At 44.2% G+C, this 16,306-nt stretch overlaps 1 protein-coding gene across 11 annotated transcripts in view; it reads left to right on the top strand.

Annotated features, from left to right (window-relative positions):
• Nucleotides 1–267: 267 nt before the first annotated feature.
• SEC61A2 (SEC61 translocon subunit alpha 2) overlaps nucleotides 268–16,306 on the top strand; it is a 72,125-nt gene continuing 56,086 nt past the window's right edge. For 9 of the 11 annotated variants that reach the window (XR_008660666.1, XR_008660665.2, XM_055296640.2 and 6 more), the window contains exons 1-3: nucleotides 276–420; nucleotides 3,801–3,868; nucleotides 6,999–7,064. Coding sequence is in view for 9 of the 11 variants with exons in the window: in XM_055296640.2 (XP_055152615.1) it covers nucleotides 414–420; nucleotides 3,801–3,868; nucleotides 6,999–7,064 (141 nt within the window). In the remaining 2 variants the exon portion in view is untranslated. Of the gene's footprint in view, nucleotides 421–3,800; nucleotides 3,869–6,998; nucleotides 7,065–16,306 lie in introns of all 11 variants that reach the window. The other 2 variants (XM_055296638.2, XM_055296641.2) reach the window with 2 other exon arrangements.

The raw sequence follows: 16,306 nt of genomic DNA, 5'->3' as shown, positions 1-16,306 counted from the left end.
GAGGAAACGGCGGGTTCTCCACATTGAGCCGCGAAAGCCTGTAGGCGACGAAGAACCCGGCAGCCTTGGCCTCGGCGCGGCTTCCACGTCCCGCGGCTGCCGGCCCGAGCCCTGCCCCCAGGCGCGCCAGCCCTGCCTCCCGGGGCCCGGTCCCCGGGCCCGCAGTGCCCCAGAGCCTGTGGTCACCATGGCAATGCAGCGGACGTCGCCCAACGGCCGGCCTGGGGGCGGGGCTGGGCCGGGCCGGCGCGCGGGTCACGTGGCGAGGGGCGGAGCCTGCGCGGGGTTGGGCGGAGCCTGCGCGGGGCCGGCAGGATCGCGTCGAGAGCCGGTACCGAGGCCCGAGCCGCGGGAGCCGAGCGAAGGCAGCGCCGAGGCCGCGGTTCCCCCTCTGGGCCTCCCCCGCAGCAGCCATGGGCAGTGAGTAGCGGCGGCTGGAGCGGGGCTCTGGCCAGGAACGCAGGCCCAGGCTGGGCTGCGGGCTTTGGGGCTGGTGCTCGCTCGGAGTCCTGGGGGCCAGGGATGCGCGGGCCGCTACGGGCCTTTGCGGAGGGCACGGGCCGGGGGGCCTCCGCCGAGGCTCCCCTAGCCGTGCGAGGCTTTGCCCGGCGGGTACCGGGACCCGGAGGCCCGGGGTTTGCGTTCGATAGAGGGCGAGGATGGCGCTGGGAGGCCGTTGGTTTTGGGGGCGGGGAGTTAGGGCACCGGGTGAACCTGGACCACTTTTTAATTTTTCAGGAGTTAAAGAAATCCCATGTTTTTATTCCCTCGTCATCCTTCCTTGGCATGTTGCATTGAATAAAGCCCCCCTAACTCGTTTAATTTTTAAAAAAGTGATGCATGGCGTGTGTTTTAGGGAGGAAAGGAGTACATTGGTAACAGCGTTTTCCTTAAACTGTTCAGTCTGTAGCGTTTACTGAAAACTGTAAGGTTGTAGAAGCCTTAGGGACAAGGCCTTATGTTATAGGAATGTTTTTCAGGGCTCTCCCCCAACACTCAACCCCACATATGTGCACGTAGCTACTTGCATAGCTGTGAAGATGTTCGTTGGATGAATGGGTCGTGCATACCCAAGCAGGGCACCCATTGGCCAACTAGTGGACATTTGGGGGAAATTAGAAAGGAGTAGGAGAGACCCTTGATAAAATTCTGCATCACAAGGATAGACAGGGGGCAACCAAAAGCTTTGCTTGAACATGAATACACCTTACAGATGATCATGAAGTGTCAAGAAATCTGAGAGTGGCTTGGATTGAGGGGGGGAGGAAAAGGGATGGAGAGGTTCTAGGAAGCCTCCTGATGTGATTGATACTTGTTTCGCGTTAGCGATGAATGCTTTCATAATTCAGATTTACTTTCCAGAAAGTCCAAAATATTAGGTTGCTGCAAAAGTAATTGCGGTTTTCAATTACTTCTCAAAAACCGCAGTTACTTTTGCACCAACCTAATAGTACTTGGGTAACAAACATCTGCCCATGACAATTCGTTAATCCTTCTGTCAAACATCAGTGACTGGTGGGGCACAGAGGCTCATGCCTGTAACCCCAGCACTTTGGGAGGCCGAGGAGGATGGATCACCCGAGGTCAGGTGTTCGAGACCAGCCTGGCCAACATGATGAAACCCCATCTCTACTAAAAATATAAAAATTAGCCTGGTGTGGTGGTGGGCGCCTGTCATCCCAGCTCCCCAGGAGGCTGAGGCAGGAGAATCTCTTGAACCCGGGAGGTGGAGGTTGCAGTGAACCGAGATCATGCCACTGCACTTCAGCCTGGGCGATAGAGCGAAACTCCATCTTGAAATAAACAAACTTACATCAGTGACTGCCCATCATTTGTAGAGGCTTTTTTAAAAAAGATAATATAGTCAGCTTTAGGCAACTACGGAAACGTAATCACTCACGTCAGCTTTAAGACAATTTTGGGATATTAGTATATAGAATCCAGTGTCTGTAGGGGAAGAAAAGCCGCAGAGCCTAACTAATACCTAGCTGCGGCTTGTTTTTCTCCACATTACGGATCCTTTGGCAAAGGACAGAAGCTTGAGAGATTGTCATTTTCACCCTCAAGTTCTCTGGCAGGACTTGACTTAAGCCATGCCAGAAGACAGTGTTTATCCTTAAAGAACCTTGATTTATCTTACCTTTATGTATTATAAAAGTAGTCTGGGAAAACAATACTTTCTGATGAAATGTAATTGTTAATTCTCTGGGTTATTTTACATAAACAAGTACTTTGATATTACCTGGGAGAGTAACTAGGCAATGAAATGTGGTCTGATGAAATGAAGCAGAGATTACATACTTTTTTTTTTTTTTTTAGACGGGTCTCACTCTGTTGCCCAGGCTGGAGTGCAGTGGCTCCATCTCGGCTTACTGCAAACTCCGCCTCCTGGGTTCACGCCATTCTCCTGCCTCAGCCTCCTGAGTAGCTGGGACTACAGGCGCCCACCACCACACCCTGCTAATTTTTTTTGTGTGTTTTTAGTAGAGACAGGGTTTCCATGTGTTAGCTGAGATGGTCTTGATCTCCTGACCTCGTGATCTGCCCACCTCGGTCTCCCAAAGTGCTGGGATTACAGGCGTGAGCCACCATGCATGGCCTACATACTTTAAAAAGGTAACTATGGGGGCTGGGTGCCATGGCTCACACCTGTAATCCCAGCACTTTGGGAGGCCGAGACGGGCGGATCATGAGGTCAGGAGTTCGAGACCAGCCTGACCAACATGGTGAAACCCCAGCTCTACGAAAAATATAAAAATTAGCCAGGCATGGTGCCGTGCACCTGTAATGCCAGCTATACAGGAGGCTGAGGCAGGAGAATCGCTTGAACCCGGGGGGCGGAGGTTGCAGTGAGCCGAGATTGCGCCACCGCACTCCAGCCTGGACGACAGAGGGAGAATCCATCTCAAAAACAAAACAAAACAAAAACAAACAAAAAAAACCCAGTTAACTATAGGGGCCAGGTGCCATGGTTCATGCCTGTAATCCCAGCACTTTGGGAGGCTGAGATGGGAGGATCACTTGACGTTAGGAGTTTGAGACAAGCCTGGCCACCATGGTGAAATACTATCTCTAGTAAAAATAAAAAAATTAGCCGGGCGTGGTGGTGCACGCCTGTAATCCCAGCTACTCGGGAGGCTGAGGCAGGGGAATCACTTGAACCTGGAAGGCGGAGGTTGCACTGAGCCAAGATCATGCCACTGAACTCCAGCCTGGGCAACACAGCGACACTGTCTCAAAAACAACAACAACAACAAAAAAGTTAACTATAGAAGGTGATTCCATGGTTGTTTTGTCACCTATGCATTTCGGCATCTTTCAGTTGTTTAAGCCAGTTCTCTACAGAAGAGCCCATTTCCCGTTGTGCTTCCTGAGTGCAGAAGGCACCCTCCTGTCTTCCTCCTCTGATACCTGCTTTCTTCTGTCATGCATTGTCTCATGGGTACCACGGTAGAGTACATTTGCTCCCTTTTGACGTCGTGATGCCCTTTAAATAGCCTCTTTTCTGTATATGTAAAATGATTGGATACAAGTGTGAGGAAGAAAGTTCTGGGAAAAGGGTGCTTGGATTGCTTCACTTCTACTGACCAGCCATCAAACCATTTGGACTTCTTTATCCCTGGAATGATATCTCTTCCTTTACGTATCATTTGAAATGGAGAACAGTATGATTATTTAATTTGGGGCTGTAGGGATGGGGTAAATTGCTGGTGAAAGAGAATCTTTGTATTTGATTTTCTAGAAAGGTAGATCTTTTTTTAACTTTATAATAGGAACATTTATTCTTTTTCTTTTTACAGTCAAATTTTTAGAAGTTATCAAACCATTCTGTGCAGTTCTACCAGAAATTCAGAAACCGGAAAGGAAAGTAAGTATAATATTTTAGTAATATAGAGGGTGGCTCAAGGGCTTATCCTATGAAACCAGCAAAATTCATTTCCTTTCCTCAGTCCTTCTCTGTTGGTAATTGGAAAACTATTGGTGCTCACCCTCCTTGCAGGAGGCACAAAGTGAATAAAACTAATATAAATATGTTTAAATCTAGATAGGTTAACTCATGCTTTCAAAAATGACTGTTCTTTAAGTTGTGACATTTCCAAACTAAGTGTTTCTTTGGCCCACGTGTTAGTTTAGACAGGGTATTCTCCTGTCTGCAGTGATCCTTTATAAATCCTGTAGTATTGGGTGTGTATTGTGTTTGCTAATGATGTGACCTACTGGACAAGAAATAACCCAGTCTGCTGGATAGGTTTTGATGAGTACAGCTGTTTTATGTAAATGAATTGCATTTGCGCAAATATATACCTCCTATTTCTTTTCTTTTCTTTCTTTTTTTTTTTTTTTGAGATGGAGTCTTGCTCTGTCACCCAGGCTGGAGTGCGGTGGCGCAATCTTGGCTCACTGCAAGCTCCGCCTCCCAGGTTCACGCCATTCTCCTGCCTCAGCCTCCCGAGTAGCTGGGACTACAGGCGGCTGCCATCACGCCCGGCTAATTTTTTTGTATTTTTAGTAGAGATGGGGTTTCACTGTGTTAATCAGGATGGTCTCGATCTCCTGACCTCATGATCCGCCCACCTCGGCCTCCCAAAGTGCTGGGATTACAGGCGTGAGCCACCGCACCCGGCCGCTCCCATTTCTTCATTCATTCGTTGGAAAGAAAAATGACAGGAATACATTCAGAAGATATTGTGACTGGGTCAAATCATTCTTCCATCATTGCAAACTTTCAGAGTTAAGGTATTTAAATTCTGGAAATAGATAATCCTAGATTGGCCAATTTCTAGAAATTCTTCATCAAACTACAAATTTCTCATCAAACTAACAGGAATAGGGACATAGAGATCGGTAAAAATATTTTAAACTTACCATTTGATTTAGAAGTATATATTTATTTGTTTGTTTTACTTTTTATTTTTTTTTTTTGAGACGAAGTCTTGCTCTGTCCCCCAGGCTGGAGTGCAGTGGCGCGATCAAGGCTCACTGCAAGCTCCGCCTTCCAGGTTCACGCCATTCTCCTGCCTCAGCCTCCCGAGTAACTGGGACTACAGGCACCCGCCACCACGCCTGGCTAATTTTTTTGTATTTTTAGTAGAGACGGGGTTTCAACGTGTTAGCCAGGATGGTCTCGATCTCCTGACCTCGTGATCCGCCCACCTCGGCCTCCCAAAGTGCTGGGATTACAGGCATGAGCTACCGCACCCGGCTAGAAGTATTTTTTTATTGCTTTGAGACTGTAAAAATAGTTGTTCTATTTACATTTAAGGCATCCTGAGAAACCCTGGCTTTGCAGTGTATAAAATATTCATATGGCACTGTCACCAGCAGGCCCACCTTCACGCAGTGCAGTGTTCACCAAATCATGTGCACGCTGGATCCCTGTTTTGCTTTGTCTCCTTTTCGGTTTCATGTAACACCGTGCAATGCAGATGAGAACTGCCTGTATTTAAATTACCTTTTTTATGAAAAGTAAAGAAACGTGTATTTAGGAAGTTCAGCTGTTTGTTGTAGCTGCTACTAAGGTGAAAGAGACATTAAAAAACAATCTAGGCTGGGCACGGTGGCTCACACCTGTAATCCCAGCACTTTGGGAGGCTGAGGCAGGTGGTCAAGAGATGGGGACCATCCCTGCCAACATGGTGAAGCCCCGACTCTACTAAAAATACAAAAAAATTAGCTGGGCATGGTGGCGTGCGCCTGTAGTCCCAGCTTCTCAGGAGGCTGAGGCAGGAGAATCGCTTGAACATGGGGGGGTAGAGGTTGCAGTGAGCCGAGATTGCACCACTGCGCTCCAGCCTGGGCAACAGGGTGAGACTGTGTCTCAGAAAAAAAAAAAAAAAAAAAACTACCTAGGATGGTACTTCAAAAGGGGCATTTAAGAGTGAATAATAGGATGTCGCGATAGGGAACATTAGTTACGTTTTTGTGTGGATTTGTGCTTTAAATTTGCTGTTTGGAAAACCAAACACCACATGTTCTCACTCGTAAATGGGAGCTGAACAGGGAGAACACATGGATACAGGGAGGGGGAACATCACACAGGGGCATGTGGGGGTAGGGGGAAAGGGGAGGGAGGGCATTAGGACAAATACTAATGCATGCGGGGCTTAAAACCTAGATGACGAGTTGATAGGTGCAGCAAACCACCGTGGCATATGTCTGCCTATGTAACAAACTGGCACGTCCAGCACATGTATCCTAGAACTTAAAGTAAAATTTAAAACAATAATAATAAAATCAAAACATTTAAGGTAAAAATTTTGAAGTAAAAGAGAAACTGAAAAATCTAGATTTGAAAATTCTTTCCTCAGTAAAAGTAGATTTAAAAAAATATAAATATAAGAAAGCTTAATTTTTTAGAACATATTTCTTTTTAAATTTGTATAAATATAAGTAGCACAAATGCAGTTTTGTCACATGGATGTATTACGTAGTGGCAAAGTCTGGGCTTTGAGTGTATCCATCACCCAGATAACGTTCATTGTACCCATTAAGTAATTTCTCATCATCCATCTTTTCCTGCCACCCCTGTACCCTTCGGAGACTCCACTTCTGTCATTCCATACTCTATGTCCATGTGTACACATTGTTTAGCTCCTACTTTTAAGTGAGAACCCACAGTGTTTGACTTTCCACTTCTGAGTTGTTTCACTTAAGATAACCTCCTCCAGTTCATTCCATCCAGGTTGCTGCAAGGGACAGGGTTTCATTCTTTTCATGGCTCAAAAGTATTTCATTATTTATATACAGCATATCTTCTTTATCCAGTCATCAAGAAGCATCTGTGCATGTGTGTGTGTGTGTGTGTGTGTGTGTGTGTATGAGAGAAAAAATTGTTTGTAAAACTTTGTACCTAATAAAAATGCTTCCTTTGTAACACATACAGACATTCCCAATTTCTGTGAATTCGGCCCCAAAGAATAACCTCAAAAATCCACTGCCCCCCAAAAATTTGCCGTTTCTTGGTTTTGATTGATGATTCTTTATATTTTGTTGTACAGATCCAGTTTAGAGAGAAGGTTCTATGGACTGCTATAACGCTCTTCATTTTCTTAGTATGTTGTCAGGTATGTAACTATACTATTAAATAAATGTCTCTACCATTGTTCTAAGGTTTTGATTGGTTAGAATTTGAGAATTTTTTTTGTTAAGATAAAAAATACATTGAGCTCAATATATTGAGCATTATTATCCTTTTATTTTTTATTATTAATTTTTTTTTTTGAAATGGAGTCTCGCTCTGTTGCCCAAGCTGGATGCAGGGGCATGATCTCGGCTCATTGCAACCTCTGCCTCCTGGGTTCAAGTGACTCTTTTTCCTTGGCCTCCCAAGTAGCTGGGACTACAGGTGCCTACCACCATCCCCAGCTAATTTTTGTATTTTTATTTTATTTTATTTTTTTGAGATGGAGTTTCACATTGTTGCCCAGGCTGGAGTGCAGTGGTATGATCTTGGCTCACCGCAACTTCTGCCTCCCCAGTTCAAGTGATTCTCCTGCCTCAGCCTCCCGAGTAGCTGGGATTACAGGTGTATGCCACCAAGCCCAGCTAATTTTTGTATTTTTAGTAGAGATGGGGTTTCACTATGTTGACCAGGCTAGTCTCGAACTCCTGACCTCAAGCTATCAACCTTCCTCAGCCTCCCAAAGTGTTGGTATTATAGGCATGACCCACCACGTCCAGCCGAATTTTTGTATTTTTAGTAGAGATGGGGTTTTGCTGTGTTGGTGAGGCTTATCTCGAACTCCTGACCTCAGGTGATCTACCTGCCTCAGCCTCCCAAATTGCCGGGATTACAGGCATGAGCCACCGCACCCTTTTTTATCTGGAAATTTTTTGTTTTTAAATAGAGATGGGGTCTATGTTGCCCAGGCTGTTCTCCAACTCCTAGGCTCAGGTGATCCTCCTGCCTCAGCCTCCCTAGTCGGTAGGACTGCAGGTGTGCCCCACCATGCCTGGCTAATTTTTAAATTCTTTTGCAGGGAAAGGGTCACACTAAAACCAAATTTTTAGAATCTTGGGTTGTACTATGTTTAAAAATTACTAAAATTCGATGATAGTGTTTTTTTTTTGTTTTTGTTTTTTGGGTTTTTTTTTGAGACAAGGTCTCACTCTGTCACCCAGGCTGGAGTGATCACTTCAGCCTCAACATCCCCAAGCCCAGGTAATCTTCCCACCTCAGCCTTCTGACTCGCTGGGACTACAGGCACGAGCCACCACCCCCAGTTAATTTTTTTTGGTATTGTAGAGATGGGGTTTTGCCATGCTGCCCAGGCTGGTCTCGAATTCCTGGGCTCAAGCCATCCATCTACCTCTGTCTCCCACAGGGCTGGGATTACCTGCCTGAGCCACTACACCCAGCCCAATGAGACTTTCAAATAAAATGTTGCAGACATATTAAGTTCACAGTTTGAGTGTAAAATGTGACCTACCTATGTTTTAGGGTTATTGTAAAGATTAAATAAGATAGTTTAGGTCAAGGTGGCTGGGCATGGTGGCTCATGCCTGTAATCCCAGCACTTTGGCAGGCCAAGGTGGGCAGATTACTTGACGTCAGGAGTTGAGACCAGTCTGGTCAACATGGTGAAACTCTGTCTCTACTAAAAATACAAAAATTAGCCGGGCATGGTGGCATGTACATGTAATCCCAGCTACTCGGGAGGCTGAGGCAGGAGAACCACTTGAACCCAGGTGGTGGAGGTTGCAGTGAGCCGAGATCACGCCGCTGCACTCAAACCTGGGCAACAGAGCGAGATGCTGTCTCTAAATAAATACATACATACATACATACATACATACCAGATAATTTCGGTCAAGGTTTTTTGGGGAGTTCAAAAAGCTATTGTAAGAACTTTTAAAAAATTATATTAGGAAGCAGTAGAACAGATTAGGTACATAATCTGGAGAAAAGCTAACTATATTTTCTTTCTGAAGGATGAAATGATCTGATAATTAAAGTACTTTTACTACTGTACTTGCTTTAAATTTGTTTTAAATGGTCAGGGTGAGAAGTTTAAAGAAACAAAGAAAAATACAAAGAAAAAAAGAATAATCATCTATATTTCTACCATTTACTTTCAGCATCTTAGAAACTCCTCTCCCCACCATTTAAAAAAAAAAGTCAACCTTATGGAGGTGTAATATATACACAGTAAACTACACCTGTTTTTAGGCGTACATTTTGAAGAGTTTTGACAAATTTGTACACCCACATGACTACAACCTCTGTGGATATAGAACATTTCTGTCACCCCCGAAGTTCACTGTAACCTTTCTCAGTGAATCTCCACAGGCCCAGGCCGCCACTCTTCTGCATCCTGTGACTGTACTTTGATTTGTTTTTTCTAGAGCTTTCATGTAAATGGAATCATACAGTAGTATATTCTTTAGTGTCTAACTTCATCATAATCTTTTTGAGATTAATTCATATGGTCGTTACATCAGTAATTCATTCCTTTTTATTTCTGAATACTGTTCTGATGTATGAAGTTATCACAGTTTATTCATTCATTCTCTTGTTAGACGTTTGGGTTGTATCCAGATTTTGGCTACAACACATTCATTTGCTGTGAACATTCATGTATAAGTCTTTCTGTGGATATTTTTCATGGGTGAGTACTTAGAAGTACAGCTGTTGGGTTTTATAGTAAATGTATGCTCAACTTATAAGAAATTTTCAGCTTTTTTCCGAGTGGTTGCCCCATTTTGTTTCTTTGTTTTTTTGAGACAGAGTCTCGCTCTGTTGCCTAGGCTGGAGTGCAGTGGTGCAATTTCGGCTCACCGCAAGCTCTGCCTCCCGGGTTCAAGCGATTCTCCTGTCTCAGCCTCCTGAGTAGGTGGAATTTCAAGCACGTGCTACCATGCCCAGCTAATTTTTGTATTTTTCGTAGAGCTGGGGTTTTACCATGTTGGACAGGCTGTTCTTGAACTCCTGGCCTCAGGTGATCTGCATGCCTCAGCCTCCCAAAGTGCTGGGATTACAGGCATGAGCCACCACACCCGGCCCTTGATTGCCCCATTTTGTATTTCCACCAGCCGTGTTTTGGAGTTCCAGTTGATCTGCATCCTGGTCTACTTTTGGTATTTTTGAGTATTTTAATAGTAGTCATCTTGCCGGGCGCAGTGGCTCACTCCTGTAATCCCAGCACTTTGGGAGGCTGAGGCGGGTGGATCACCTGAGGTTGGGAGTTTGAGACGAGCCTGACCAACATGGAGAAACCCTGTCTCTGCTAAAAATACAAAATTGGGCCGGGCGCGGTAGCTCACGCCTATAATCCCAGCACTTTGGGAGGCCGAGGCGGGCGGATTACGCAATCAGGAGATTGAGACCATCCTGGCTAACACGGTGAAACCCCATCTCTACTAAAAATACAAAAAATTAGGCGGGCGTAGTGGCGGGTGCCTGTAGTCCCAGCTGCTCGGGAGGCTGAGGCAGGAGAATGGCGTGAACCCAGGAGGCGGAGCTTGCAGTGAGCCGAGGTCGAGCCACTGCACTCCAGCCTGGGCAACAGAGCGAGACTCCATCTCAAAAAATAAATAAAAATAATAAAAATACAAAATTGGCTGGGCATGGTGGCAAATACCTGTAATCCTAGCTACTTGGGAGGCTGAGGCACGAGAATCGCTTGAACCAGGGAGGCAGAGGTTGCGGTGAGCTGAGATTGCACCATTGCACTCCAGCCTGGGCAACAAGAGCGAAACTCCATCTCAAAACAAACAAACAAACAAACGAACAAACAAAAAAATAGTCATCCTAATGCGTGTGGTTTTAATTTGCATTTCCCTGATAAATGCTATTGAGCAACATCTTCATGTGCCTATGAGTGCTTGTTTATTTATCAGAAGAGTAAAGTGTCAGATTTGTAAAGTGTCTTTGCAAATCTTTTGCCTATTTAAAAAAATTGATTATTGTCTCACCATTGAATTATAACCATTTTTACATTTTCTGGATACAAGTCCTTTGTTAGATGTGTGTATTATAAATTATTTCTCCCAGTCTGTGGCTTGCCTTTTTTCTTAACAGTGTCTTTTGAAGAACAGAAGTTTAAACATTTATTTTTATTTTTATTTTCTTTCAGAGACAGACTCTTGCTATGTGGCCCAGGCTGTCCTCGAATTCCTGGGCTCAAGCAATCTTCCTGCCTCATCTTCCTGAGTAGCTGGGACTACAGGCGCGTGCCACTGTGCCCAGTGGGAGCTGTAAATTTTGATGAAGTTTAGTTTATGTTTTTTTGTTCCTTGGATGGCTTAGAGTTTTTGATTCCTAAGGAATTTTTGCCTGTTCTAATGTCATGAAGATTGTCTCCTGTGTTTTTCCAAGCATTTTATAGTTTTAGCTTGTATGTTTTGGTCTGTGATCTGTTCCAAGGTAATTTTTGTGTGTAGTGTGAGGTAAGGGTTGATTTTCATTTCCTTTTACATGAGTATCCAGCACCATTTGCTGAGAAAAATTCCCCATTGAATTACTCAGGCTTCTTTGTTGAAAATTGGTTAACCACATAAGCACGAGTCTGTTCTGTGTTCTCTATTGATCTATGTATGTGTCCATCCTACTGTAAGCCACTTCTTAGTAAGTCCTGTGATCAGTTTGTAATCATTACTCCAACTTTGTTCTTCTTTTTCAGAAGGTCCTTCATATTTCCATACAGATTTTAAAATCGGTTTGTCAGTTTCTACAAGAAAGCGTGCTGGGATTATCATTCGTGTTACTCTGAATTCATAGATCAATTTAAGAGAATTACCATCTTGACAATATTGAGTCTTCTAATCCAGGGCTCAGTGAATTTTTTTCTGTCAAGGTTCAGATAATACATATTTTACGCCCTGCTGCTAAAGTTCAAGAATCCAAGAAGAAAACAAAGAATGACATTTCACATGCCTGTTCCTTTTTTTTCGATTCTCCTGCCTCGGCCTTTCAAGTAGCTGGGACAACAGGCCTGAGCCGCCATGCCCAGCTAATTTTTTTGTATTTTTAGTAGAGATGGGGTTTCACCATGTTGGCCAGACTGGTCTCGAACTCCTGACCTCAAGTGATCGGCCCACCTTGGCCTCCCAAAGTGCTGGGATTACAGGCATGAGCCACCGCGACTGGCCTTTTTTGTTTGATTTTTTTAATGGGCCCAGCCTCACATGACTGTTCCATGTAATAAATTAATTTATGCATCTTAGGGTTATATTATTTCTTCTCTAATACGTTTATATAGTTGCCAAACTGTTTCTTTTCATCTTTCTCATGCTTAGGCAGCTCTGTCTAGTATGGGAGATTTCTTTATTCTCTTTCCTCTGAATCTCAAAGAGATTCTAGCCACTTTTCTTTAGGGAGTGGTAGGAGGTGAGATAAACTGAGATGAGTACAGTACATGCTGCCTGGACTCTGCTCTCTCTTCACTTACAAAAATTATTTAATTGGTATGTAACTGATGTATATATTTTCAGTGGACATGTGATAATTTAATGCATTTGTATAATGTATAAAGATTAAATCAGGGTAATGAGGATATCCATCACCTTAAATAACTTGTCTTTACGCTAGAAACATTTGACATATTCCCTTCCAGCTATTTTTTGTTTTTGTTTTTGTTTGAGACGGAGTCTCAGCTCTGTCACCCAGGCTGGAGTGCAGTGTTTCAGTCTCAGCTCACTGGAACCTCCACCTCCCGGGTTCAAGCAGTTCTTGTGCCCCAGCCTTCCAAGTAGCTGGGATTACAGGCGCGTGCCACCACACCTGGCTAATTTTACTGTTTTTAGTAGAGATGGGATTTCCGCATGTTGGCCAGGTTGGTCTTGAACTCCTGAGCTCTAGTTATCCACCTGCCTCTCTCCTAAAGTGCTGGGATTACAGGTGCGGGCCACCGTGCCCTGACCCTTCTAGTTATTTTGGAATGTGTAGTATTTCTTGGTCTTTTGTTAACTGTCTTGAGAAGCTGTCTGCCATATGACTGAGGGGCTGTGTCTTTCATTCTAGGCTCCAGATTGCTGCCCTGTAGTGGGAGAATTTTTCATTCCCAATTCAGTGTAGCCCATTATACTTCACTTCCATCAGAGAGGCTCAGCCGGTTGCTGTCTTCTCTTTTATCCATTTCTTCCCAGCTGTTGTTTCTCTTCCTTCTTATCCAGAGGAGGGAATAAGACAAGAATATCTGTGGTTTACTTCCTCCAGATTTGGAACGTTGGTGGGAGGTCTGAGATCCTGTCGACTTCCCATTGTGAGGGTCAGGAGCAGCTCTGGTGCTGAGTCTCCTTCCTCCTCAGCTGTCTGGAGTTTTTCCCCTAGGACCACCAGGCTTCAAGTTGACAATCCCTTTTCTTGTTTGGGTGCTTCATAGATGTTTTTTCTCTTTCCATATCTTTTTTTCATTCTTGGTAGCTTTTGCTATTTTACATGTTTTAAAAAATGTTTTTTAGGCTGGGTGTGGTGACTCACACCTGTAATCCCCTCACTTTGGGAGGCAGAGGCGGGCAGATCAGGAGTTTTAGACCAGCCTGGCCAAAATGGTGAAATCTCGTCTCTACTAAATATACAAAAATTAGCCAGGCATGGTGGCACACCTGTAATCCCAGCTACTTGGGAGGCTGAGACAGGATAATTGCTTGAACCTGGGAGGCGGCGGTTGCAGTGAGCCAAGATCATACCACTGCACTCCATCCTGGGTGACAGTGAGATTCTGTGTCAAAAAAAAAAAAAAAAAAGTGTTTTATTATGTGTCAGTGGAGGAAAATGCTGTGATTTAATTTCATCTTGCTATCTTCCCCCAGAAATACCTTGTTGGGTTTTCGGTTTGGAAATCCCTGGTGCTAATTTTCTGTTTCTCCATCTGATTAGTTCAGGTTTCCATTAGGGCATGGAATGCTTTGTTTCTCTAAGTACTATACTGTATTTTGTCAAGTTTGTTAAAAGAGAAACTTCAGACAAGATAAACTTAGGGTTTATTTGAGCATTAAAGGATTCCTGAACCTGACAGCACTCAGCATGGGTAGAGAGGCCGAGAGCTGCTCCATGGGTGTGGGCAGTGAGCTTTTTTAGCAGAAGTAAAGAATTGCAGAAGTAAAGAAATTACTTGATTGGCTACAGCTAGGCGTTTGCCTCATTTCATTATGTTCCAGTGAGAGGTTTCTGTGTAGCCAGTAGGCTGGTTGGCTGTCTGTAATTGGCTGAAACTCATTCAGAATTAAATATCTTCTAAGGTCATTTTCAGTTTTCTTTTGTGAGATTTCAGGGTACAGAAACAACGCAGGCTAATGGCCATCTGCTTAGAGTGCCTTAACAAGTTGAAACTGATTATTATTTTAAATATAGTGCAAAGTTTGGAACTCTGCAACTGTGACAGATTCATACAGAATAGGCTCCTATTGTTGCCCACCTGTTGTTGTACATGATCCTCTAGCTCTGGAATTTACTAAGCGAAATAAAATTAGAAACCAATTTTAATAATCCTACTGGCTGCAGGAAAGGAGGGTGTACCATTGATTATGGGAGGTTGGCTTGTTCTGTTTCCCACAGAGCACCTAACCATGGGGAATTAAAGAAGGTCTTTGGGCAGAGTGATCGCTCTCCACTTGTGGAATATTTTGGTATGGACTCTCCTGTAGTGTTTCTCTTGTTTGTTTGTTTGTTTGTTTGTTTTTGAGACAGAGTCTCGCTCTGTCACCCGGGCTGGAGTGCAGTGGCGTGATCTCGGCTCACTGTAACCTCTGCCTCCTGGATTCAAGCGATTCTCCTGCCTCAGCCTCCTGAATAGCTGGGACTACAGGCACGTGCCACCACACCCAGCTAATTTTTTGTGTGTATTTTTAGTAGAGATGGGTTTCACCATGTTAGCCAGGATGATCTCATCTCAATTTCCTGACCTCGTGATCCACCCGTCTCGGCCTTCCAAAGTGCTGGGATTACAGGTGTGAGCCACCACTCCCAGCCATTTTTGTTTTTTGTTTTTTTTTTTTTTGAGATGAAGTCTTGTTCTGTTGCCCAGGCTGGAGTTCAGTGGCACGATGTCTGCTCACTGCAACCTCTGCCTCCCAGGTTCAAGCAATTCTCCTACCTCAGCCTCCCGAGTAGCTGGGATTACAGGCACGAGCCACCACTCCCTGCTAATTTTTGTATTTTTAGTAGAGATGGAGTTTCACCATGTTGGCCAGGCTGATCTCGAACTCCTGGCCTCAAGTGATCTGCCCACATTGGCCTCCCAAGATGCTGGTGTTACAGGCCTGAGCCATCGTGCCTGGCCCTCACCTCTCACTTTAAATGAAGAGTGTCTACAGCTGCCAGGTGCACATAAAATATCCATGTTTCATGCTTCACCAGTTTTATTACCCAGTTAATAAATTCAGACTTTCAGAGAGGTTTAGGTTGACCACATGAGTTGTTTAAAATTGCTGCCAGCATCTTTTGTAACTTTCTTAAAAATCAGTTTCATATAGAGAAGGTTTTTGAAATGTCTTTGTCTAATCCCCACATCATTAAGGAGGGCTTAAGGCCAAGTGCTGTATCCTAAACATGGGTTGTATAATAGGAAGCAATCTGAACTTGAGTTGTTTTTTGGTGGTGGTGTTGTTTTAATGAAAAGTTAATGTCCTCATTATGGAAAATTTGATATGTTTGAAAAGAATACAGAAGAAAAAGTCAACCATAATCCCACCATCTACAGATAACTGCTGTTTAGGATTTAAAAAGATATCTCCTCCTAGTTTTATTTTCTGTACATCTATTTACAGTGTCATAGTTTATATAGACACTTTTGTACTTTGTTTTTATACTAGGGCTTCTTAACAGTCGCACTCCTGAATTTGAGGTAGGATGATTCCTTGTCCTGGGGGTCTGTCCTGTGTATTTTAGGATGTTCAGCAGCATCTCTGGCCTCTACTAGCCATCACCCCCTGTTCTGTGAAAGGGCTGTATATGCAAAATGACCCCCATGAAGGAGCTACGAAACCAATGAATGAAGGAGACAGATCCAGTTTGTCAGTAGAGGGTGATTTTACGGACAGAAGCATAGTTTGGGGCAGCAGTAAGACGGGGAAAGGCCTGCATTCTTACTCCCACACCCAGGGCTAATCTATCATAGGGAAAGGGTGTACGTGCTTTGTGCAGGACAATTGAAGGCAGCCTTCCAGAACATGCAAGAATGCTGTGTGTCACAGCCTGTTATTTGTGTAATAGCATCAAGGTTGCTTGGATCTCAGGGCAGGATTTATAGCGAGTACATGTTCTTACACTAAGGACTGTAAATAAAGCAGGAATCAGGAGTTATCCCTGGGACCAGGGTTGAGCAGAAGTCAACATGGTAGATTAGCATCCAAGATGGAGTCACTT

The sequence above is a fragment of the Symphalangus syndactylus genome, chromosome 10, assembly GCF_028878055.3.
Source record: "Symphalangus syndactylus isolate Jambi chromosome 10, NHGRI_mSymSyn1-v2.1_pri, whole genome shotgun sequence".
In the NCBI taxonomy this organism is placed as follows: domain Eukaryota; kingdom Metazoa; phylum Chordata; class Mammalia; order Primates; family Hylobatidae; genus Symphalangus; species Symphalangus syndactylus.
The sequence above is the reverse complement of the archived record's forward strand: the minus strand, read 5'-3'. Positions and strand labels throughout refer to the sequence as shown.